Source organism: Tachypleus tridentatus, chromosome 6, assembly GCF_004210375.1.
Source record: "Tachypleus tridentatus isolate NWPU-2018 chromosome 6, ASM421037v1, whole genome shotgun sequence".
In the NCBI taxonomy this organism is placed as follows: domain Eukaryota; kingdom Metazoa; phylum Arthropoda; class Merostomata; order Xiphosura; family Limulidae; genus Tachypleus; species Tachypleus tridentatus.
Window position 1 is genome coordinate 48,701,423 of NC_134830.1, and position 27,276 is coordinate 48,728,698.

The 27,276-nt window shown below is 37.9% G+C and overlaps 1 protein-coding gene across 1 annotated transcript in view; it reads right to left on the minus strand.

Moving 5' to 3' along the window:
• LOC143252437 (NAD-dependent protein deacetylase sirtuin-1-like) overlaps positions 1-27,276 on the minus strand; it is a 49,018-nt gene that overhangs the window by 13,474 nt on the left and 8,268 nt on the right. Inside the window, exons 4-7 of the mRNA XM_076504538.1 lie at positions 19,018-19,262; positions 17,873-18,025; positions 5,037-5,184; positions 3,345-3,424 (exon numbers count right to left, since the gene is read on the minus strand). Of these exons, the coding sequence (XP_076360653.1) occupies positions 3,345-3,424; positions 5,037-5,184; positions 17,873-18,025; positions 19,018-19,262 (626 nt within the window). The remainder of the gene's footprint in view (positions 1-3,344; positions 3,425-5,036; positions 5,185-17,872; positions 18,026-19,017; positions 19,263-27,276) is intronic.

Sequence of the window (27,276 nt, forward strand, 5' to 3'; positions counted from 1 at the left end):
GCACGCGGGTAGGGTGGCATCAATCACACCCAGTTTCTCTCAAAAGTATAGGAAAATGATCACTGCCTAGTGGATAATTGTGTACCCTCCATGAAAAATGGGAGAATAATGAAGGGGAGCAAACTGAAAGATCAATAGCAGTAAAAAACTGACTAGGTGCATGAAAATAAGTGGAAGAACCAGTATTGAAAAGAGAAAGATTGTGATCAGAGAGCATACGCTCTACAGGGCGACCCCTCCCATTAATAACAGCACTTCCCCAGAGGGGATGATGTCCATTAAAGTCCCCCAGGAGTAGAAAGGGAGACGGCAACTGTTCAACGAGAGCATCAAGGTCTGATTAATCATATGTCTCTCCAGGGGGACTTTAATGGACATCATCCCCTCTGGGGAAGTGATGTTATTGATGGGAGAAAAAACAGTGATGATATGACCCAAGGAAACATGGATAGCTACGGCCTCCAAGGGTGTGTTGAGTGACAAAGACAGGGTGGGCACATGCTGATCAACCAATAGTGCCACCCCTCCATGTACTCATCCATCACACAGCCTGTCATTTCTGTACAGAGAAAACTGCTGAATGGTGACAGTATCAGCAGGTTTTAGAAATGTTTCTTGTAAGAAAAGACACACGGGATGGTAGGAAGCAATCAGTGTTTTGATATCATCCAGATTAGAACGTAAACCTCGACAGTTCCTTTGTATCAAGGTGGCCATTTTTAATGATGGGTAGGCGAAGTGGCTGGAGAACCCTTTTGTGTACGACCACGTCTTTTTTCCTTACTGTCCTTAGTCGGAGGAGGTCTATCAACCTCCATGGATCCTGCCCTGGGTCGATTGGGCAGGTCTTTGTTATTGGAAGGGGATTCCAGTGACTGAGGATGCGAAAGAATGATTGTTTTGCCTCTTGGGGTGGGAGAAAAAATGTATCAGAAGAAATGCCTGTATTTGAAACTGAAGGATGTGGATCTTGAGGTTTGTTGGAATGTATGGAAGGAACAGAAATGGGTGCAGAAGTCGATTCATCAACCTTTTTAACCATGGAGGTTAAAAGGCTTTTCATTTGTTTTGAAAACGATTCTCTTGGAGGCACAGAGAGATCTGTCTGCACTCCCACTGTAGTTGTGGAATGAAGTGCAGCAGCATATGTCCGAGATGGAGTGGTGGACAGCAACTTTCGAGCCTCAGGATAAGTAATGTTATGCATCATTTTCAAATGCTACACCTCTTTTCCTCCAACTATTTTGGGCAAGAACAAAAGTAGGAAGGGTAAGAACCATTGCAGTTGACACAATGTGGGTCCATGTCACATTCATAGGCATTGTGGTCCTTGCCACTGCAACGAGCACATGTCAGGGAACCACGACATGATGTCTTTGAGTGGCCGAACCATTGAAAACATCGGAGAGGGTTTGGAATGTATGGCCGTACCCTGCAAATTAGATAACCTGCCTTGATGGTGGCAGGTGCATGTGATGATGTAAATGTCAAAACGAGGGTATCTGTTGGCAGTGTAACTCCATCTTTGCGAGTGGAGATGCGCCTCACTGCAGAAACTCCTTGAGTGGAGAGACCAGCGAGAATCTCTGACTCGGGGACATTCTTCAAATCCCTCTCAAGAATAACTCCTCGTGATGAATTCAAGGTAGCATGAGGGGTAACCTCAATAGATATATCCCAATTTCCGTTGAATTCAAGAGGAGTTCACTGTGGTGGGTTGAGGATGTTTCAACTAATATATCTCCAGATCGAAGCTTCTTTACTGACTTTGGAGAGCCAGCAAGACCCTCTAGTCCCTTCTGAATAAAAAAAGGGGATAATTGCCCTAAAGGTTTTTCTGAAAGAGAATGTAATATAAGAAAATGAGGTACATGTGTTACAGATGTCGAAGATTGCTGCTCAGTGTCTTCAAGACGTGGTCGCTTACCTATTGACTGTTTTCCCACTATTTTATTTAAATTTTTTGAAGGAGGATCCATAGGAAAAAAGAAAAATTTCGGTACCCACTGATCCCACCCACCATGGAGCCCTACAAGGGGACGCACTACAATGTCATGCAAGGACAATGCAGCAACGCCAGGGTTTCGTGAGCACTATACCCAAACACCAGCATCAGGCACAATGTCCACAACACCCGTTGAGAACTTCCAACGCTGGTACTTGGTTGACTCCAGCCCAAGTGGACCAGCCGACTGACCCAAGGGGGGCCACCCATCTACAGGAATTCAAGGCCAAAGTGGTGTGTTAGGGTTGAACCCCTCAACCACAAGGATTCTCTCCTCCCCTTCACGGGTCACCACGCACGACAAACACGTGAGTGGATGTTTAGATCCCAGAGAAGGTAACCAGACAGAACAGAACCTTCCCTGGAAGGTCCTCTCACCATGTACAGGAATCCACACCGAGGGGCAATATAATGTAACTTGTTATATAATACAGTTGCTTTCACTGTCACTTACTATATAATACACTGTTGCTTCCACTGTCACTTACTATATAATACACTGTGGCTACCACTGTCACTTACTATAAAATATAATGTAACTTCTTATATAATACACTGTTGCTGCCACTGTCACTTACTATATAATACACTGTTGCTGCCACTGTCACTTACTATATAATACACTGTTGCTACCACTGTCACTTATAAAATATAATGTAACTTGTTATATAATGCACTGTTGCTACCACTGTCACTTACTATACATACAATAAACTGTAACTTATACAATACACTGTTGCTACCACTGTCACTTAGTATACAATATAATGTAACTTATTATACAATACACTTTTGCTACTACTGTCACTTACTATACAATATAATGTAACTTATTATACAATACACTGTTGCTACCACTGTCACTTACTGTACAATATGATGTTGCTTCTACTGTCATTTACTATACAATATCATGTTGTTACTACTATCACTTACTATAAAATATAATGTTGCTACCTCTGTCAGTTACTGTACAATATATTGTTGCTACCACTGTCACTTATTATACAATATAATGTAACTTATTATACAATACACTGTTGCTGCCATTGTCACTTTCTATACAATATAATGTAACTTATTATACAATACACTGTTGCTAACACTGTCACTTACTGTACAATACACTTGCTACCACTGTCACTTACTATACAATACACTTGCTACCACTGTCACTTACTATACAATACACTTGCTACCACTGTCACTTACCATACAATACACTTGCTACCACTGTCACTTACCATACAATATAATGTAAATTATTATACAATATAATGTTACCACTGGTAATACATACTATACAATCTATCTGGTAATCTATTTAATTACTACTAACCTGATTAAAAATGTCTTCTTTTATAAATGTTGAATCCACGTTATACCCACACTTTGTACATGTAGCTGTAGCAAATGAACCTGTTAGAAAACCAGATGTTACACTGCATCAGACGAATGAATGAAAGCTATGTGATCAATATTTAACTAACCTCAGACAAAATGAATAGAAAATACCTTTTTAAAGGTTTGTCAAAGTAGAACTTTCTACTGACTATAATATGAAACAGAATGGCTGGTAATATATACTGTTGACTTGATTCAAAACAACCAAACTGGATGAAACTTCACCAATATTAAAATTACAGAAGAAAATATATTTAGCAGTGAAGAATTTATGACTAATACTTTGGTGCATACAAGTAATTACAGTTTTAGTATTATGATGTTATCTTACTTTTGTTTACAAAATAAAACACTGATGGACTTTTGAATAATTTAAAATGAATTCAAAATCTCATGTTTTTTTTTAGACAAAAAACAACTTGCATTTTATGTTAATGAAGCATACGGGTATCTCCTATTGACTGAGTGAAAAGTGCTAGTTCTTTATGTTAACACTTTATGACAGTACTGATATTTCTTGATGATGAGAAACCCACTTGAAATAAAAATGTATTTCAGAATGGCTGATATAGGTATTAAAACTTTTACTAATAAAGCAGAGAACAATGTTTCAAAATTCCTTGGTCATCTTCTGTTTTTTTTGCTAACCTGAAGATGACCTTGGAAGGTCAAAATGTTGTTCTTTGCTTTATTATTTAAAGTGTTATTACCTATCCCACTGTTGGTACTTCATGTTAACTTAATGATACTGCTGGTACTTCATGCTAACTTAACGATACTGCTGGAACTTCATATTAATTTGATGACAGTGCTTGTATTTCATATTAACTTAATGATACTGTTGGTATTTCATGTTAACTTAATGATAGTGCTGGTACTTTATGTTAACTCTCATAATGCAGGACTGATAATACTGACAGACCTTGTACCAATCAGCTTATCAAAGAAGACATAAGTGCTTTACTACACTTCCCTTAAGTTCTCAATCTTTTGTCTGAATAAACAACGTTTAACCTGTAGGTGAAGTAACTAAAAATCTCTACTAAGAACAAGATAGCATGATACATCATTTAGTAAAAATCTGACTTTCTACTGATTACAAAGGGTTTAACAGCAAATATTAGAGAGAAGTAGCTGCAACGTGTGAAAGAGAATATATAAAGTTGGGGGGCAAGTGGGTCTGACTTTCTAGTTTATATTTCCTTAAACAGAAAAAAGATTGAATGCTATAAAAATTAGGTTATCCCTCAGTAATATTCATATTATAGCAAGTAATTTACATTAAGTTGGGACATCAGAGAGTGATGATGAAAAAAACTGAAGATGGGTCGGTTAGAATGAAAAATGAAATGTCACAATACACAAAGAGGGGAGTTTGACAGTTTATTTAATCATCCTTTTAAATGTAAATTAAAATTTATAAGTACAAAAATATGATTTGTTAAAACCATTTTGATGCCAAGTTAATTCACATACATTGACAATAGAGTCATTTAATTAAATTTTCAACATAATTCTGTATATATTTATGCCATTCACACTTTGATCTACCACAAATGAAGGGTTAACTTCACTGACATTTTGTGATAACTTCATGAAAAGCATAATTTTTGTACTTTAATCTCACCATGGCATGTAACAGCCTTCCTGATGCCAGCAGTATGTTCTAATGTGTCAATATTTTGAGTATAATTTCTCAATAACTTCCCATGGTCTTCAATGAGTCGAATGAACTTATGGCTTGCAGAAGGTTTAAACTGCCCAGGATATATTTCCTAAACAGAATGTTTAAAAGGTAATAAAGATATCTTGATAACAGTCAAGTGTGTTAATTTTCACACCATATAAAGTTATGTTTTATAGCTATTTTAAATTAATATTCCATTTTCAACTTAGGCTAAAAAATAACAAGTTTTAGTGTAGGGGATGTGAGCAGGCATGTAAGATTCCACAGTAAAATGAAATATAATAGGTAACTTTTGTACCAACTTGCATTAATTTAATGGTTACTTTTTGTCCTAAAATATAACACAATAAATCTCATTAAGTACAGCTATAACACTGACATACATATTTAGAGTTGCCTAGTAAATTTCAATGGTTGAATCAAAAGTATATTTGCAAAACTGCAACACAGACATACTAACAAATTGCAGGAAGAGATTCAACAATATGAAGGTGGTAAAGCACACATTAGAGTTAACATGTTTAGAAAGGAAGAAATAACATTTTTCATTGGTATGTTAATTAGTACCCTAATAATCAGTTTTCATATATGCTTAGAAATGGAACATCTGTAACACACAGGAATAGCAGTATAGTGTCAGTGCAATAAACTATTATTACTTTAATGTTGTCTTTATCTTCTGTTATATAATAAACATTTCTCAAAATCACAGACAATATGTCTAAGTCATAAGTTTTTACAAGAACATCGCTACCAGTGTTTCTACTACACAATATCCCATCTCTTCTTGACTGACCATTTGAAAATATCTCATAACAAAAATAATTTAACCACCATCCACACAAATCCTTAGTTCATTAGAATATAACACTACTAAGCAATAAAATGTATTCAACCAAGTTATTTTGTTGCCATAACTTAGTCCTAGCAAGTAGCCTAGCTAATAAAACTGATTCTTATCATCTGAAAGGGTGGTTCAGTTCTTTAAAAAATTTTCTTAAACTTTCAGACAATATTCTAGAAGTTCAAATTTAGCACACTGATATATTTACCTTTCCTCAACTACTTACTGAATTAGGACCACACAGGTTGTATTTAAATAAAATTATAGAAAATTCAGAAAATATTTACTTCAGACTACACAACCACATAAAAACAACTTCAAATAAGGGCATTAGAACGTAACAAATGATAAAATGTTGATTTTATTCATAAAAGAACATTTGACCTAATCAAAGGTAATTATATATATCATCAGGTAATATAACACATGATGAAAGACCAAGATTATATTAAAATTTAACCCTTTCATGAAGGGTAAAAGACCATATTATTCTACTTGTTGACTTGCATGGTATGTTGAATGCAGCACTGTTTTAAATCAGATGTTTGTGATGTCTAAATACTAAATCTATTATTTTTGTCCAAATTAGGAACTCAAATTACCAATATTGACAAGTTAGAATATGAAATAAGAACCTTGTATCTTATTTTATTTTGCTGGGATATGGCTTATGTACTTAATTAAACACAGTGACCCTGTTCACCACTTTCAATTTCTTGGTTGCTTATATACACTTACAACAGTAAGTCATACAACAGTATATGACATATTTCAACAGCTTAAAATATCCCCAAAGTGGTTTTCTAAGCCATTTTAATCTGTGAAAAGGCTACCACATTATTTTGATCCAAGATTTCAAGGAAGTTGTGTCTTTAGTCTGGTTGAAGTTTCATGTTTTATAAAATCTAAATGTATCTTAAGTTACTAAGCTTAATATAATAAGGGAAATTCAATGGCGTCAGTGTAGTTATTTATGATTTTTTTGGTTATTCAACTGTATATATAAAACCTAAAAAAATGTTTGTTTGATATCTTCCATGTGCAAAATTTTCTAAGGCTTTTGATTGATTGATTTAGTGTTTTATGGCACAAAGCAGCGAGGCTATCTGCACCAAACATCCAGTAAAAATGTAAAAATAAAGTAGTAAAAGACATAAAAGGAAATGAAGGTAAAACGAAAAAGTATAAAACCAGTGTTGACACCTAGTCTACAATGTTAAGAGAGAAAGCAGAGTATAAGAAGTTGTAAGGTATTTACTCTAGCAAATTGGTAATGATCATAACCCGCCAGGAAGACTAACAGATAAGTTTAAGAACCACTGTCAGTCACCTGAAGTTGGCCTTTCCAGTCCTGGTTCCGGATGTGTCATAGCAGCCAGTATCAAAATGTAAAAGAATAGAAGTTTTAAAAGACACATAGCAAAATCGTAATAATGAGTAGCCAAATGTCCAGTAAAAAGATAAAAGTCAAGTAAATGGAGTAAAATTTGTAAAAGTAAATGAAGGTAAAAACAAAACAGCAATTAAAACAGAAAATGGCGTAAAAACCAATGGTGACATCCAGTCAACAAGGTTGTAAAGTATTTACTCTAGCAAAATGGTAATGATCATAACCCGCCAGGAAGACTAACAGGCAAGTACTAGAACCACCATCAGTCACCTGAAGTTGGTCTTTTCCGTCCTGGTTCCGGGTTATGTGTCATAGCAGCTATTATCAAAATGTAAAAGAATAGAAGTTTTAAAAGACATATAGCAAAATCGTAATAATGAGTAGCCATATGTCCAGTAAAAAGATAAAAGTCAAGTAAATGGAGTAAAATTTGTAAAAGTAATTGAAGATAAAAACAAAATGGCAATTAAAACAGAGAATGGTGCAAAAACCAATGTTGACATCCAGTCAACAAAGTTGTAAAGGACTACCTGTAGCAGAATGGTAATGATCATAACCCGCCAGGAAGACTGACAGGTAAGTATAAAAACCACCGTCAGTCACCTGAAGTTGGTCTTTCCAGTCCTGGTTCTGGGTTATGAGTCAATATGGCCAGTACTAAAAGGTAAAGTAGTAAAAGTGTGAAATGATATGCAGCAAAAGTATAATAACAACTCTCCAGGACGACTAAAGAGTAGTTCAAACAGTAGCGTTAGTCACCTGAAGTTGGCCTTTCCAGTCCTGGTGTCGAGTTATTTAATGTTTTGGCCATTGTCCAATGTCAAATTGAATGAGAGAGATTAAAACTGTATAAAAGGAACCACAATTAAAAAGGTTTAATGAATAAATATGCAACACTTAAATGAGATTAAAAAGATTAATGGCCATTAAAAAATTAAAAATGTTATCAAGGTGGACAGAGTCACCATCACCAATAACACTGTCCAATGTTACAGATTGACCCTGGGAAAAAATATGTTTAAAATATTGCCGTCGTTGAGAATTGTAACGATGGCAAGAAAGTAAAACGTGGCTGATAGTGATTTGAGTGTTACACAAACTACACAATGGTGCATCAGTTCCAGATAAAAGAAAACAATGAGTTAAAAAACTGTGACCAATGCGTAGTCTAGTTAGAACAACTTCCTCCTTCCGAACCTTACGGAAGCTAGATGGCCAAAGCCTAACATAGGGTTTTATTTGAAAAAGCTTGTTGTCGCGTTGCTACTCCAAGTGGACTGCCAGCTGGCACAGAGCCGAGCCTTGAATACAGCACCATAGTCTATGTATGGAATAGGCACAGTGGTGATAGTGCCAGAGCAGATAGATTTAGCTGCCGTGTTTGCAAGCTCGTTTCCACAAATACCAACATGGCCTGGTATCCAGAAAAACTGGATTGAAGTAGCTGCTAATGAGAAATGGGCCAGTCAGTTTTGAATATCAGCGAGAACAGGGTGTGAGCCAACGTGTAGCGATTCCAGGGCCAGTATAGAACTAAGCGAATCAGTATAAATAGTGCAGTTGGAGGACTGCTCAGCTGCAATATGATCCAGGGCAAGAGATATGACATACAGTTCAGCAGTGAACACAGAAGTTGTAGAGGGGATTCTGCACGCAACTACTGAACCACAGCAAACCATAGCAGAGCCCACTGAATTACCTGATTTGGAACCATCTGTATAAATGGGAACTGAATGAGTGTTTGAAAGATATTCATTGAATAAAAGACGGTACTTCCAATCTGGAGTATCTGCCTTTTTTAGGTGACTGAAAGAAAAGTCACTTTGGGGGCTGTAATAAGCCATGGTGGGATGGGCCGACCTATGGAATCTGCAATGTTATCCAAGGACAGACCCAATTCATCCAATTGCGCCCGGATGCGAAGGCCAAATGGAGCAATGACAGATCGTCTGTTCTGAAAAAGTACTGCCCACCGAGGAAGGAAAACACATTCCCAGGTGGGATGTTTTGGTAAGGAACGAAGTTTCGAAGTATATTGTAAAGATAGTTGCAAACGGCGAAGGTGTAGAGAAGGTTCATGAGATTCAATGTATATGCTTTGAACTGGAGAGGTACGGAAAGCCCCAGTGCAGAGTCGAAGTCCTTGGTGATGAATGGGGTCCAGCATCTTTAAGGCCTAGGGTCTGGCAGAGCCATAGACCATTGATCCATAGTCGATTTACAATCGAATAAGAGCAGGATATACCTTTAACATTGAACATCGATCTGCTCCCCAACTGGTAGAAGAGAGGACACGGAGGATGTTCAGTGCTCTTGTTCATTTGACCCGAAGCTGCTTTAAATGTGGTATAAAGGTCAGTTTACGATCAAAGATAAGCCCCAAGAACTTGGTCTCCGGGACCACTGGCAGCAAAACTTCACCAATATGAAGTTCAGGATCAGGGTGAATACCCCGTCGACGACAAAATTGCATGCATACGGTTTTAGAGAGAGAGAAATTAGAGCCGTGCGCCAGAGTCCACTTCCGTACACGATTGAGGGCAGTTTGTAGTTGCCGCTCAATATATCTCATGTTTGACGACTGACATGAGATGTGAAAGTCGTTGAGATACAGCCCATTCGCAACAGTGAGAGGGAGTTGTTCAGTGATGGCATTTATCTTTATACTGAAAAGTATGACACTCAATACACAGCTTTGAGGGACTCCAAATTCCTGTACAAAAGAACAGGAAAGTGTTGAACCCACATGTACTTGGAATCTCCTGTCCATTAAAAAATTTTTAATAAACATGGGTAGATGGCCACGTAACCCATATGTATGGAGGTCTCGGAAAATGCCATACCTCCATGGTTGTGTCATAAGCCTTCTCAATGTCAAAGAATATTGATACAAGATGTTGGCGGTTGAGAAAGGCTTCTCTGATAGATGTTTCAAGACAAATTAGGTGGTCTGTGGTGGAGTGCTGTCGACGGAACCCACACTGGGTGGGCGAGAGGAGATTGTTTGATTCAAGGAACCAAACAAGACGAGCATTAACCATCCTTTCTAAGGTCTTACAGAGACAGCTCGTCAAAGCAATTGGACGGTAGTTTGAAGGAATCTTGGGATCTTTCCCTGGCTTAGAGAAAGGTAAAATAATAGCCTGGCGCCAGGCATCAGGAAAAACATTCTCCTGCCAGATCTGGTTGAAGACAATCAGAAGGACATCAAGAGAAGCAGGAGATAGATGGTGCAGCATGTCATAATGAATATCATCAGGTCCAACAGACGTACTGGCAGACCAATGAAGGGCCATTTTCAGTTCCACCAGGGTAAAGGGACAATTATAATCAAAGAAACAGTCAGTTTGAAAGGAAAGAGGTGACTGGTCTGCCCGAGTCTTGATGGCCAGGAAGGTGGAGGAAGAAGCAGAAGTGCTAGATACCCGGCAAAAGCTTTCACCTAGAGTGTCAGCGATGCTCCAGACATCAGTCACCTCCTGACCAGAGAGTAAGATCGAGAGGGGGACAGAATTGTAGTGCCCATTAACCTTTCGAATCCTGTCCCATATGATCTTGGAACTGGTGGTAGAAGATATGCTAGTTGTGAACTTAATCCAAGATTCCTTCTGGCTTTGACGTCTTACCCACCTAGCATGTGCACGAACCCGTTGGAAAGCAACACGGTTTGAAAGTGTGGGATATCTACGAAAAGTATCCCAGGCCTGTTTTTGAGCATTCCGTGCTAAGTTGCAAGCAGGATTCCACCACGGACGAGGATTACGTGGAAAACGTGTCGAGGTTTTAGGAATACACTGAGCAGCTGCTTGTATAATACAGTCAGTTACCGCTGTTACACAGTCGTTTTTATAAGGCTTAGCAACCTATGTCCAGCAACAACAGAGTTCAGAGGTCACAACAAAAAGAAAACTGTGTGCTTTACTTTTTGATTGTTGTTCTATATTTTAAGAAAAATAAGTTTCATAACTTATTTCTAAATAGTAATAATCTGTATTGTTTTATGAGTGAAATGTGACTATATATATTACATAATGCTAGTCCACTAAATCACAGCCAAGACAGGGTCACTTTATAAAGACTAAAGGTCAGTTTTATATCACTGGATGTGGTAACATGAGTGCACATGCACTGCATCACTGCAAGTTATGTAGTTAACTTTTAATGTACTAAAAATAATAAAATATACATGCTAATATATAACATAAGATTTATGCTACATACAGTAAAAATTTGTATTTTTGTGTTATAATATACAGTCATGAAACTAATATTTGAGATGTCTGGGATCAAGAGTAGTTTTTTAATCACAGCATGAAATAACTTTGCACTCAGACTAGTAATGAAACAGCTATATTTTCACAAACAAACCTTTACTAAAAGTCTACCAAATTTTTTTACATGAACCTGATGGGTCCACAATAGTACTTTAGGGGGTCAGAAGCGATACATCAAACTTATGAAATTACCATATACTGAATGATTGGTTGATTTAATTGGTCTTTTATGGCACAAGGCAGCTAGGCTATCTGTGCCAAACATCCAGTGAAAAGTTAAAATTCAAGTAAAATTAGAAATTTAAGGTAAAATAAAACAAAGTTAAAAAAACAAAATGCATAAAACCAATGTTTACATCTAGTCTACAGCAATACAAGTTGTAGAGGACTTTCTGTAGCAGAACTGTAATTATCATAACTCACCAGGAAGACTAACAGGTAAGTTCAAAGACCACTGTCATTCACCTGAAGTTGTCCTTTCCAGTCATAGTTCCGCGTTATTTGACGTTATGGTCATTTAAAAAAAAAAAGTAACAAAAGTTTTAAAAGACTTGTAGCAAAATTTTAATAATAACTCACAAGGATGACTAACGGGTAGTTCAAACAGCAGCGTTAGTCACCTGAAGTTGGCCTTTCCAGTCCTGGTTTCGAGTTATTTGATGTTACAGCTATTTTCTGAATTTAAATTGAACTAGATGAACTGTAATTCTTAAAAAGGAATCACAGTAAAAAAGGTCCAATGTATAAATGGAAAAACTTAAATGACATTAAAAAGATTAATGACCTTTAAAAAACTGAAAACATTTCCAAGGTGGACAGTGTCACCATCACCAATGACACTGTTCAACGTTATGGACAAACCTTGGGAGAAAATATGGTTAAAATGGTGCTATTCTTGAGAGTCATAACAAGGGTAAGAAAGTAAAATGTGGTTTACTGTGACCTGAGTATCACACAGACTACACATTGGTGCATAAGTTCCAAATAAACTGCAAACTGGCATAGAGCCGAACTTTGAATACAGGACCATAGTCCATGTATGGAACAGGCACAGCAGTGATAGTCCAAGAGCAGACAGATTTACCTGAAGCATCGGCAAGCTCATACCCACGATTGCCAACATGGTCCAGTATCCAGAAAAACTGGATAAAAGTAGATATTAAAGAGAAATGAACCAGTTGGTTTTGAATATCGGCAGGAACAGGGTGTGAACAAACATGAAGTGATTCCAGGGTCAGAAGAGAACTAAGCAAGTCAGTATAGTGCAGTTTGAGTACTGCTTAGCTTCTATGTGATCCAGGGCAAGAGAAATGGCATACAGATCAACAGTGAACACTGAAGCCGTAGAGGGAATTCCGCGAGCAACCACCAAACCATGGCAGAGCCCACATAGTATTTCCAATCAAGAGTGTCTGCTATTCTCAGATGACTTAAAGATAGGTCACATTTGAGATGGGCTGACCAGTGGATACAGCAATGTCATCCAAGGACAGACCTAATTCTTCCAACTGCACCTGGATATGAAGGCCAAAAGGAGCAAAGGCAGATCGTCTATTCTGAAAAGGTATGGCCCATTTAGAAAGGAAAACACAATTCCAGGTGGGATGTTTTGATAAGGAAAGACGTTTTGAAGCATATAGTAAAGACAGTTGCAAATGGCAGAGGTCCAAAGAAATTTCACGAGACTCTATGTATAAGCTCTGAATTGGGGAAGTACAAAAAGACCCAGTGCAGAGCAGACGTCTTTGATGATGAATGGAATCCAGCATCTTTAAGGCCAAACTCCTGGCAGAGACATAAACCAGCGATCCATAGTTAAGTTTCGAAGGAATAAGAGCATGATATATCTTTAGACCTTTGTCTCAGTGACCACAGGCAGCACAACCTTGCCAATATAGAGTTCAGGATCACGGTGAGTATCTTGTTGGTGGCAAAAGTGCATGCAAACGGTTTTAGAGAGACAGAAGTTACAGCCGTGTGCTGTGATTTACTTCAATAAATGTTTGAAGGCAGTCTGTAGCTACCGCTCAATATACATTATGTTTGATGGCTGACAGGAGGTGTGAAAGTCATCGACATAGAGCCCATTTGCAAAAGAAACAGGGAGTTGTTCAATGATGGCATTAATCTTTATTCTGAAAAGTGTGAGACTCAAAATACAGCCCTGAAGGACTCCAAGTTCCTCTAGAATAGAACGGGAAAGTTTCAAACCCACACAAACTTGGACTCTCCAGTCCATTAAAAAATAATAAAAATGGGCAAATGGCCACATAACCCATGTATATGGAGGTCTCACAAAATGCCATACCTTCATGTTGTATCATTTGCCTTCTCAATGTCAAAAAATACTGATACAAAATGTTATTTGAGAAAGGTTTCTCTGATGGACATTTTAAATCAATCAGGTGGTTAACATTGAAGCGCTGTCATCGGAACCCACACTGGGTGGATGAGAGGAAGTTGTTTCATTCAAGGAACCAAATGAGATGAGCATTAACCATCCTCTCTAAAGTCTTACAGACACAGCTCGTCAAAGCAATTGGACAGTAGTTTGAAGGAATCTTGGTATCCTACCCAGGCTTAGAGAAAGGTAGGGTGACAGCCTAGCACCAGGCATCAAGAAAAACATTCTCCTGTTAGATCCGGTTAAAAACAAGCAGAAGAATAAAAGAGAAGAAGTAGATAGATGGCACAGCATTTCATAATATACATCATCAGGTCCAACCAATAAAGGGCCAGTTTGAATTTCACCAGTGTAAAGAGACAATTATAGTCATAGATACAATCAAATCAAAAGGACAGAGGTGTTTGCTCTGCCTGATTCTTGATGGCTAAAAAGGTGGAGGAAGAAGCAGAAGTGCTGATACCCAGCAAAAGCTTTCACCTAAAGTATCAACGATGCTCTGGGTATCAGCTACTTCCTGGCCATCAGAGACCAAGATCGAGAGGAGGATGGAATTATACTGCCCACTGACCTTTCGAACTAGTGGTAAAATATATGCTGATTGTGAATTTAATCCAAGACTCCTTCTGGCTTTGACGTATTACCCACCGAGCATGTGCATGGGCCTGCTGGAAAACAATGTGGTGTGAGAGTGTGGGATACCTATGAAAAGTATCCTAGGTCTCTTTTTAAGCCTTCCATGCCATGTGACAAGCAGGATTCCACCACGGACTAGGATATCATGGAAAAACATGTTGAGATTTTAAGAATACATTGAGCAGCTGCTTGTATAATAGAGTCAGTTACTGCTGTCACACAGTCTTCTATCAATGGCTTACAGACATTTGCAGGATCAAGTTCTGTGAGAGCATTGAAAGAGGGCCAGTTTGCTTGATCCAGTTTCCACCTGGGCACGTAGGTCATGTGGCATCGACCAGGGCCAATCTCTCTCAAAATTATAGGAAAATGATCACTGCCTCCTGGATTATTGTCAACCCTTCAAAAAAAGTGGAAGAAATGTGAAGGAGAGCCAACTGAGAAGTCAGTAGCAGTAAAGGACTGACTAGGTGCATGGAAATAAGTGGACGAACCAGTACTGAAAAGAGAAAGGTTGTGATCAGAGTCATACGCTCTATACAGTGACCTCTCGTATCAATATCAGCAGTTACCCAGAAGGGATGACATCCATTAAAGTCCTCCAGGATTAAAAAGAGAAATAGCAACTGTTCAACAAAAGCATCAAGGTCTGATTGATCATGTCTCTCCAGGCAACAGGTAGAGAGAACAAACAATGATGGTATGACCCAAGGAAATGCGGATGGCTTCGGCTTCCAAGGGTGTATTGAGTGGCAAAGTAGGGTGGGCACATGCTGATCAACCAACAGTGCCACCCCTCCATGCACTTGTCCATCACACAGCCTGTCATTTTTGTACAAAGAAAGCCACTGCAAGGTGACTGTATCAGCAGGTTTCAGAAATGTTTCCTGTAAGGAAAGAAAAACAGGACGGTAGGAAGCAATCAGTGTTTTGATTTCATCCAGATTAGAACGTAAACCTTGAGAGTTCCATTGTATCAATATAGCCATTTTAATTTATGTGTAGGCAAATTGGGTGGAGAATCCTTCTGTTTATGACCACATCTTTTTTCTTTAATGTCCTTATTCGAGGGAGGTGTATCGAACTTCATGGATCCTGCTCTACGTTGACTGGGCAGGTCTTTGCTGTTGGAAGAGGATTTCGGCAACTGAGGATGTGAATTAATAATTGTTTTGCATGGTGAGGTAGGAGAAGAGAATGTATCCAAAGAAATGCGTGTACCCAAAACCAGAGAAAGGGGATCTTGGGATTTGTTGGAATGTATGAAAGGGACAGAGATGAGTGTTGAAGTTGATTCATCAACCTTTTTAACCATGGAAGCCAAAAGACTTTTCATTTCTTTTGAGAATGATTCTTTTGGAGGCATAGTGAGATTCATCTGCACTCCCACTGTAGTTGTGAAACAAAGTGCAGCAGCATATGTCCAAGATGAAGTGGTGGATAGCAACTTACGAGCTTCAGGATAAGTAATGTTATGAATTGTTTTCAAACCTTGCACCTTTTTTTCTTCCAAACATTTAGGGCAAGAACAAAAGTAGTACAGGTGAGAGCCATTGCAATTGACACAATGAGGGTCCATTTCACACTTGTAGGCATCATGGTCCTTGCCACTGCAACATACATACGTCAAGGAACCACAAAACAACATCTTTGAGTGACCAAACTGCTGATACTGGAAACATCTGAGAGGGTTTGGAATGTATGGCTGTAATCTGCAATTAAGATAACCTGCCTTGATGGTGGCAGGTAGACATGGTGATGTAAATGTCAGAATGAGAACATTCGTCAGCATTATAATTCCATCTTTGCAAGTGGAGATACACCTCACTGCAGAAACTCCTTGGGTGGAGAAACCAGTGAGAATCTCCAACTTGGGGATGTTGTTCAAATTCCTCTCAACAATATCTCCTCATGACGAATTCAAAGTAGCCTGAGGTGTAACTGCAATAGGTGTATCCCCAATTGCCTTTGAATGCAAAAGGAGTTCACTGTCTTGAGATGTGGATGTTTCCACCAATATGTCACCAGATTGAAGCTTCTTTACTGACTCTGGAAAGCCAGCAAGTCCCTCTAGTCCCTTCTGAATGAAAAAGGGAGGCATTTGACCTAAAGGTTTGTCTGAAAGTTAATGCAATATAAGAAACTGAGGTACAACAGATGGTAAGGATTGCTGCTCAGAATCTTCAAGACATGGTCATTTACCTATAGAGTGATTTTCACTATTTTATTATGCTTTTTAATTGGAGTATCCAAAATGAAAAAGAAAATTTCGGTGCCCACTGACCCACCCACCACGGAGCCCCACAAGGGCTGCACTACAATGTCAAACAAGGACATTGCAGCATCGCCAGGGTTTTGTGAGCACTATACCTAAACACCAGCAGCAGATACAATGTCTACAACACATGTTGAGAACATCCAACACTGGTACTTGGTTGCCCTACCCCAAGTGGACCAGCCGATTGACTCAAGGGGGGCTACCCCAAGGCTGCCCGTCTACAGGAATTCAAGGCCAAAGTGATGTGTAAGGGTTTGACCCCTGAACCACCATGATCCTCTCCTCCCCTTCACGGGTCGCCACGCATGGCAAACACATGGGTGGATGTTTAGATCCCAGAGGAGGTAAACTGGAAGAACAGAACCTTTCCTGAGGATCCCCTCACCACATACAGGAATCCACACTGAGAGGATACTGAAAAAGTAACGAATAAAATAAAATGGTACAACAGTATAAAACTAGTATGGTAAAATATATACAAGTCCCAAATTAATAACTGTAATTAACATAAATTGATACTTAATAATATCAATATTATTGATATTAATATGCATATTAATATAACTTTAATATTAACTTTAATATGCATATCAGCCATTTTGAGGTACACTGACAAACATTATATTAAAATATATAAAAAATTATTATCTATTAACAAATGTAACGAGTAACATAACTATTATCAGGCAAACAGATTATATTAAAAATATATTAATATGATTTGAATAGTTTGTGTGCTCATGGGGAATGTGAGATATAATGAATAGAGAAGAAATATTAATCTTGTGACGTAACCAGTCCTAACATAATAGTATTTTGATGTCTACCTTCAATTGGTCAGAGAAACTGTACCGAATATAGGTAGTCCCTCTCAAACATTACTGGAACTATGTTATAATGTTGCTATTCATTAAACAATTTTTCTCTTCCTCTTTATTTTAAATACCGACCTTTGCAAACTTGAAAAAAGGTCTGGGGTCCTTTCTGAAGTAATGGATGTCAAACATTGCTTGGGGGTCAGGAAGTTCAGGAAAATCTTTACTAAGTCGAGCGTAAATACCGTTTCTGGACCTAAAATCTGGTATCCCACATGACACTGACACCTACAGAAAAATCATGGATTAATAAGATGTTATAGCATAACAGTACACAGGGAGAAATGTGTCATGAGTAATACATATTTCATTATCAAGATGTATGTCACGACTTGTACGTATTTTATCATCAACATGTGTGTCACGATTAATACGTATTTTATCATCAAGATGTATGTCACAACAAATACGTATTGTATCATCAAGATGTATGTCATGACTAATACATATTTTATCATCAAGATGTATGCCACGACTAATACATTTTGTCATAAAGACGAATGTCATGACTTGTACATTTTATCAAGATGTATGTCATGACTAATACATAGTTTTTATGTTTATAGGTCAGTAATATCACACATCAAGTAAGAATATCAAAATATGTATTAGTCATGATATTCACTTTATGTTTAAGAGGATAATGTTACATGTACTGTTGAGATTGTTGTTGAATTTCATCAGCACTGTTCAACATTAATTGAATATTAAATGTGTGTAATCCATGGTTACAGTAAAAATAAATTATTTTTTAGTTAACTTCTGACACGTTAGTTTTCTAAAACAATAAGTATTGTTCCTCACTTCTTGCAACTGTCTTATTTATTGAATCACAGAATGCATAAAAATTTATATTTTTAAAAGAAACAAATCTCTTGCAACCTTCTGATATGTACTTCACAAAAGTAAAATGTGAAATGTAATTTTAATATGTCATAAAACCTTTCTTAATTCTTTATTTTCTAAACTAAAGTTTTTTAAAATTCTCAACTTTGTAAACTTGTTTCTAGTATTTATTTAGAATGTAAGAACATTCATTTGGTTTGGAAGCCTATACTGCTAAACATGATTGGTCAGTTTATAAACAAGCATAAGTATTAATATTTTTGAGAAAAAACTAAAAATTTAGATTACGCATTTAATTTATAGGTACCAAAAAAAAAAAGTGTAACTTATAAAATTTCCTCTCTATGAAACCAGAATAAGAAAACTGGACTTACTCCAGCTCCAGTAAGTATCATTATATTTTGAGAAGTTTGAATAAGGTTGACCACATCATCCAGGGTGTTAATGTGGGGTAGTTTGGTACGACGAGGGGGTTCATTCAGAACACTGACAATTATCTTCCACAAGGTAAGAGGATCTAAATGGGATGAAATAAATGAGGTCTGTGGAAAGAGCTCTTCCAGGATGGTGCGAGGATCAATTCCTTGAATGATCTGCTGTTGAACCCAAGTAACTGGTCCTAGTGAAGGGCAGGATACACAATATGGTATACTAGTTACTTCAACAATTAAAACATATAAATCTCCATATCTAGAAGTTCTTCTTAATAGGTAAAGAAAATATAATCAAAACCCTTCCACTAAATGAAAAATATTTCCAAAAATATATCAGGTAAAACATTCAGTTGAACACAGTAACTGGCACTCAAATTATTGCAAAAGTGTTTTCAATCAAAAAGTTCCTTAAAAATAAACTAAATTATTAAAACATACTTATTACATTAAGTAACTATATTATCTTTAACTGATTACTTATTATTTGTCTAGATAATAATGTCTTAACATTAATTTTTTGTATTTTTTAAAATTTTATTGCAAAAAACATCAATTTTTATCATTTCTTGCTCAACCTACAACAAGACCACCAGTTATGTCCACCACGTCAAAACTGACATCATCATATCAACACATTTCAAAATAACCAAAAAGAATATGTGAAAATTAATGTAGGTTTTGATATTAAATAGAATCAAAAGTGTAAATTGTATTACAGAGAGGGGGTAGGAAATGATGTAGAAAACAATACTACAGAGGAGTGTTGGAAACTAATGTGAATTTTATAATATAGAGAAATCAGTTTGAAATGAAAAAAATGAACTTCTTATTTGTTTTTTCCAGCACTACAGCTTGATAGAATCAAGAGAATATCAAATGTAATAATAGGTACTTATACAAAATGTCCAAATACAATTTCAGCTTATTTAATATCATCAGATTTCTGGAGGAATCTAGTTGGTTAGTTGGTTGATTTAGTGTTTTATGGCACAAAGCAGCTAGGCTATCTGTGCCAAACATCCGTTAAAAAGCTAAAATTAAATTTAATAAATTTCATAAAAGGAAATTAAGGTAAAACAAAACATAAATAGCATGAAACTAATGTTCACATCTCGTTACAGCAGTAAGAGAAAAACTACAGTAATTCAAGTTGTAAAGGATTTTCTCTAGCATAATTGTAATTATCATAACTTGCCAGGAAGACAAACAGGTAAGTACAAAAATCACTGTCAGTCACCTGAAGTTGGCTTTTCCAGTCCTGGTTCCAAGTTATTTGACATTATGGCCATTTTCAAAAAGTAAAGCAATAAAAGTTTTAAAAGACTTGTGGTAAAAGTTTAATAATAACTCACCCGGATGACTAATGGGTAGTTCAAACATCTGCATCAGTCACCTTAAGTTGGCCTTTCCAGTTCTGGTTTCGAGTTATTTAATGTCGTGGCAATTTTCTAATTTCAAATTAAACTAGATAGACTGCAATTCTTAAAAAGGAATCACAGTAAAAAAGATCCAATGTATAAATTGAAAAACTTAAATGACATTAATAAGATTAATGGCCTTTAAAAAACTAAAAACATTTCCAAGGTGAACAGTGTCACCATTACCAAAATTGTCTGATATTATGGACAAACCATGGGACAGAACATGTTTAAAATCATGCCGTCATTGAGAGTCATAACAACGGCAAGAAAGTAAAATGTGGCTTATTGTGATCTGAATGTTACACAGACTACACATTGGTGCATTAGTTCCAGATGAAAAAAAATGAGTTAAAAAAATGTAACCAATCCATAGTCTAGTTAAAACTTCCTCTTTCTGATCCTTATGAAAGCAAGATGTCCAAAGTCCAATATGGGGTTTTATTTGGAAAAGCTTGTTTTCATGTTGCTCACTCCAAGTTGACTGCAAGCTGGCATGAAGCTGAGCCTTGAATACAGGACTATAATCATATATGGAACAGGTACAGCTGTGATAGCATCAAAGCAGATAGATTTTGCTGCAACATCTGCGAGTTCATTCCCAGAAATACCAACGTGGCCCGGTATCCAGAAAAACTGGATAGAAGTAGATGTTAACGAGAAATAGGCCAGTCGGTTTTGAACATCAGCAAGAACATGGTGTGAACTAACATGAAGCGATTCCAGGGCCAGTATAGAACTAAGTGAGACAGTATAAATAATGCAGTTTGAGTACCGTTTAACTTCTATGTGATCGAGGGCAAGAGAAATGGCGTACAGTTCCGCAGTGAACACAAAAGCTGTAGAGGGGATTCTGCACGCAACCACCAAACCACAACAAACCATGGCAGAGCCCACACAGTCACCTGATTTTGAACCATCTGTATAAATAGGAATGGAAGGATGGTTCAAAAGATGTTCAGCAAATAACAGACAGTATTTCCAATCAGGAGTGTCTGTTTTTCTCAGATGACTTAAAGATAGATCACATTTGGGGACTGTGAGAAGCCATGGTGGGATGGGTTGACCAGTGGATACAGCAATGCTATCTAAGGACATACTCAATTCATCCAACTGTGCCTGGATATGAAGGCCAAAAGGAGCAATGGCAGATCATCTATTCTGAAAAAATATACTTCACCGATGAAGGAGAACATAATCCCAGGTGGTATACTTTGGTAAGGAAAGAAGTTTCAAAGCATATAGTAAAGACAGTTGTAAATGGCGGAGGTGCAAAGAAGGTTCATGAGACTCTATGTACAGGGTGTTCAGAAAGTCATTGTGCACTTATATATTTATTAACAGACATGCTTCTATATAGAATACAGGAAGTAAATATGAATAAATTATAAACAATGTTGAAAGTGACCCCCGTTAGCATCAATACAGGCTTGGATCCTTCTTATTTTGTTTCTAAACACTGCTATCAGTTGCTGGCTTGAAATAGACTAAATGAATGCTGTTACTGCTGCTTTCAAAACTGCACAGTGACTTTCCAAACACCCTGTACAAGGTCTGAACTAGAGAAGTGTGAAGAGCCCCACAGCAAAGCTAAAGTCCTTGATGATGAATGGGGTCCAGTATCTTTAAGGCTGAGGTACTGGCAAAGCCGTAGACCAGTGATCCATAGTCGAGTTTCGATCAAATAAGAGCATGACATATCTTTAGCATAGAACATTGATTTGCTCCCCAAGTGGTGGAAGAGAGGACATGGAGGATGTTCAGTCCTCTTGTACATTTGACCAGTAGCTGCTTGATGTGGGGTATAAAGGTCAGCTTACAGTCAAAGATAAGCCCCAAGAACTTTATCTCAGAGACCACAAGCAGCACAACTTTACCGATATGGAGTCCAGGATCACGGTGAATAGCCTGTTGGCAGCAAAAGTGCATGCAAATGGTTTTAGAGAGAGAGAGAAGTTAAAGTTGTTTGCTGTGGTCCACTTCAGTAAACAATTGAGGGCAGTCTGTAGCTGCTGCTCAATATACCTCATGTTCAATGATTGACATGAGATGTGAAAGTCATTGACATAGAGCCCATTTTGCAACAGTGAGAGGGAGTTGTTCAATGATGGCATTAATCTTTATTCTGAAGAGTGTTACACTCAAAACACAGCCATAAGGGACTCTAAGTTCCTGCAGGAAAGAACAGAAAAGTGTCGAACCCACATGAACTTGGAGTCTTCTGTCCATTAAAAACTTTTTAATAAAAATGGGAAAATGGACACATAACCCATATATATAGAGGTCTTGCAAAGTGCCTTACCTCCATGTTGTATCATAAGCCTTCTCAATGTCAAAGAATATTGATACAAGATGTTGTTTGAGAAAGGCTTCTCTGATTGATGTTTCAAGTTGAATAAGGTGGTCAACAGTGGAACACTGTCCTTGGAACCCACACTAGGTGAGTGAGAGGAGGTTGTTTGATTCGAGGAACCAAACAAGACCAGCATTAACCATTCTCTCTTAAGGTCTCACAGAGACAGCTCATCAAAGCAATTGGACAGTAGTTTGAAGGAGTCTTGAGATCCTTCCCCCAGGCTTAGAGAAAGGTAGGACAATAGCCTGGCACCAGGCATCAGGAAAACATTCTCCTGCCAGATCCAGTTAAAAACAATCAGAAGAACAGCTAGAGAAGCAGGAGGTAGATGGTGCAGCATTTTATAGTGTACATCATCAGGTCCAACCGAAGCACTGCCAGACCAATGAAGGGCCAGTTTGAGTTCCACCAATGTAAAGGGAGGATTATAGTCATAGACACAATCAGGAAAGAGGTGATCACTCTGCCCAAGTCTTGATGGTTCAGAAGGTGGAGGAAGAAGCAGAAGTGCTAGATACCTGGCAAAAGTTTTCACCTAGAGTATCGGTGATGCTCTAGGTATCAGCTACTTCCAGGCCATCAGGGAGCAAGATCGAGAGGGGGACAGAATTATATTGCCCATTGGCCTTTTGAATCTTTTCCCATATGGCTCTGGAACTGGTGGTAGAAGATATGCTGGTTGTGAACTTAATCCAAGATTCCTTTTGGCTTTGGCATCTTACCCACTGAGCATGTGCATGGGCCTGCTGGAAAGCAATGCAGTTTGAGAGTGTGAGATATCTACGAAAAGTATCCCAGGCCTGTTTTTGAGCCTTCTGTGCAATGTGGCAGGCAGAATTCCACTAAGGATGAGGATATCATGGAAAATGTGAAAAGGGTTTTGGGAATACATTGAACAGCTGCTTATACAATAACCAGTTACTGCTGCCTCATAGTCTTCTATTGATGTCTTACAGACAATGGCAGGATCAAGTTCTGCCAGAGCAGTGAAAGAGGGCCAGTTTGCTTGATCCAGTTTCCACTGGGGCAAGCGGGTAATGCAGCATCGTCCACAGCCAATCTCTCTCAAAATTATAGGAAAATGATCACTGCCTCCTGGATTATTGTCAACCCTTCAAAAAAAGTGGAAGAAATGTGAAGGAGAGCAAACTGAGAAATCAATAGCAGTAAAGGACTGACTAGGTGCATGGAAATAAGTGGACGAACCAGTACTGAAAAGAGAAAGGTTGTGATCAGAGTCATACGCTCTATACAGTGACCTCTCGTATCAATATCAGCACTTACCCAGAAGGGATGACATCCATTAAAGTCCTCCAGGATTAAAAAGAGAAATAGCAACTGTTCAACAAAAGCATCAAGGTCTGATTGATCATGTCTCTCCAGGCAACAGGTAGAGAGGACAAACAATGATGGTATGACCCAAGGAAATATGGATGGCTTCGGCTTCCAAGGGTGTGTTGAGTGGCAAAGTAGGGTGGGCACATGCTGATCAACCAACAGTGCCACCCTCCATGCACTCGTTCATCACACAGCCTGTCATTTCTGTAAAAAGGAAACTGCTGCAAGGTGACTGTATCAGCTGGTTTCAGAAATGTTTCCTGTAAGGAATGACATACAGGATGGTAGGAAGCAATCAGTGTTTTGATTTCATCCAGATTAAAACGTAAACCTTGAGAGTTCCATTGTATCAAGGTGGCCATTTTAATTTATGTGTAGGCAAATTTGGTGGAGAACTCTTCTGTTTACGACCACATCTTTTTTCCTTAATGTCCTTATTCAAGGGAGGTGTATCAGCCTCCACAAATCCTGTCCTGGGTTGATTGGGCAGGTCTTTGCTGTTGGAAGGGGATTTGAGTGACTGAGGACTTGAATGAACGATCGTTTTGTACCTTGGGATGGGAGAAGAAGATGTATCTAAGGAAATGTCTGTTCCTGGAACCAAAGAAAGTGGATCTTGGGATTTGTTGGAATGTATGTAAGGGACAGAGATGGGTGTTGAAGTTGATTCATCAACATTTTTACCCATGGAGGTCAAAAGACTTTTCATTTGTTTGGAGAATGATTCTTTTGGAGGCACAGAGAGATCTGCCTGCACTCCCATTGTAGTTGTGGAACAAAGTGCAGCAACATATGTCCGAGATGAAGTGGGGGACAGCAACTTTCGAGCCTCAGGATAAGTAATGTTGTGAATTATTTTCAAATGCTGCACTTCTTTTTCATCCAACTATTTAGGGCAAGAACGAAATAAGGATGGGTGAAAGCCATTGCAACTGATGCAATGAGAGGGTCCATTTCACACTCTTAGGCATCATGATCCTTGCAACCACAACGAGCACACATCAGGGAACCATAACATGATGTCTTTGAGTGACTGAACTTCTGACACTGGAAACATCCGAGAGGGTCTGTAAATGTACAGCTGTACCCTCCAATTGAGATAAACTGCAATGATGGTGGCAGGTGGACATGGTGATGCAAATGTCAGAACGAGGATATTGGTCAGCATCGCAATTCCATCTTTGCGAGTGGAGATACGCCTCACTGCAGAAACTCCTTGAATGGAGAAACCAGTGAGAATCTCTGACTCTGGGATGTTCTTCAAATCCCTCTCAACAATAACTCTTATGGTAAATTCAAAGTTACATGAGGTGTAACCTCAATAGGTACATCTCCAATTGCTTCTGAATGCAAGAGGAGTTCACTGTGCTGAGACGTGGATGTTTCCACCAATATGTCACCAGATCAAAGCTTATTTACTGACTTTGGAGAGCCAGCAAGTTCCTCTATTCCCTTCTGAATGAAAAAGGGAGACATCTGCCCTAATGGTTTGTCTGAAAGTGAATGCAATATTAGAAAATGAGGTATAACAGGTGGTACAGATGATGAGGATTGCTGCTCAGAATCTTCAAGATGCAGTCATTTACCTATAGACTGTTTTTTCACTATTTAAGTTTTTATTTGGAGGATCCATAATAAAAAAAGGGATATTTTGGTGCCCACTGACCCCACCCACCTTGGAGCCCTATGAGGGGATGCACTACAATGGCAAACAAGAATACAACAGCAATGCCAGGGTTTCATGAGCACTATACACAAACACCAGCAGCAGATACAATGTCCACAACACCTGTTGAGAACATCCAACACTGGTACTTAGTTGACCCTAGCCCAAGTGGACCAGCCGATTGACCCAAGGGGGCCCACCCCAAGACCGCCTGTCTACAGGAATTCAAAACCTAAGTGGTGTGTTAGGGTTGACTTCCTTAGCCACCATATACTCTCCTCCCCTTCACGGGTTGCTAAGCAATGCAAACACATGGGTGGATGTTTAGATCTCAGAGGAGGTAAACTGAAAAAACAGAACCTTCCTGGGAGGTCTCCTCACCATGTACAGGAATCCCCACCAAGAGGTGAGGAAAGTAGAAAATATTCCATGAACTCTCATGGAGAACCTGGACAAAGAGAGGTTTGAGAAGGTGATGAAGTACTTAAAATCTTATTGTTGGATCACATCTATGTTATGATAAGCCTTTATACCTTTGGATTGAATGATACGGTGTTGTAAAGTTAATTCTGAATAAATATAGAGTTAGTTGTACTTATCAGGCTGATAATAGTTTAAAACTATGATAACAATCAAACATTTTAACAAAAGAATTTGATTTCTTGTTTTACTCTACTTTGTTGCGATGTTAGCATTAACCTTTAATTAAATTAGTTTGTCAAAACCTTGCAAGATATTAATGGGATGATGGTAAAAAATACTAATATTAGTGAGGGAAACCATCTGCTAAAACAATGTGTTCTAATCTTTATAGATGGAAAAGGAAAGTATTTAATTAGCTATAAGAAGGTTGCCTGTGCTGATTAGAAGTTAATATAACTTATGCTTTACTTTCCACTCTTACACTGTCTGAAAGAGAGACACATTCTACAAAACAGGTGGAGAAGATTAGATAACTTATCTTACTTCTCGGTTTAATTTGCTTATCATGTGTTATTTCTGTAATATAACTAACTAATGCACAACAGAAAATTTTATGTTCTAGCATATGTTCTGAAGTAATCAAAAAGAAAAGATGTTTTTTTTCATTAAAGGTTGGAAATGAAAACAACATAAACTCTTGCCAGAGGCATACAATCAATTGCCAGAACAGTTTCAGACCTTTAATAGTTCTGATGTAATAACCATAGCTTAAAGAATACAAAACTGGAACAGAATTTAGAAACAAGACAAACTTTGAGGAACTCCCAGAATACTAGCTAACCCTATAAATGACAGATAAAAAAAGGAAAACAATCTTACGTTTGTTAAAACTCTTAACAGAAGTTAATGTAAAACTCCGATAACTGTAGATGATCTCATTAAAAAGTCAATACAAGTGTGTAAAACCACAATAAGAATTCTGAATTCTGAAAACACTT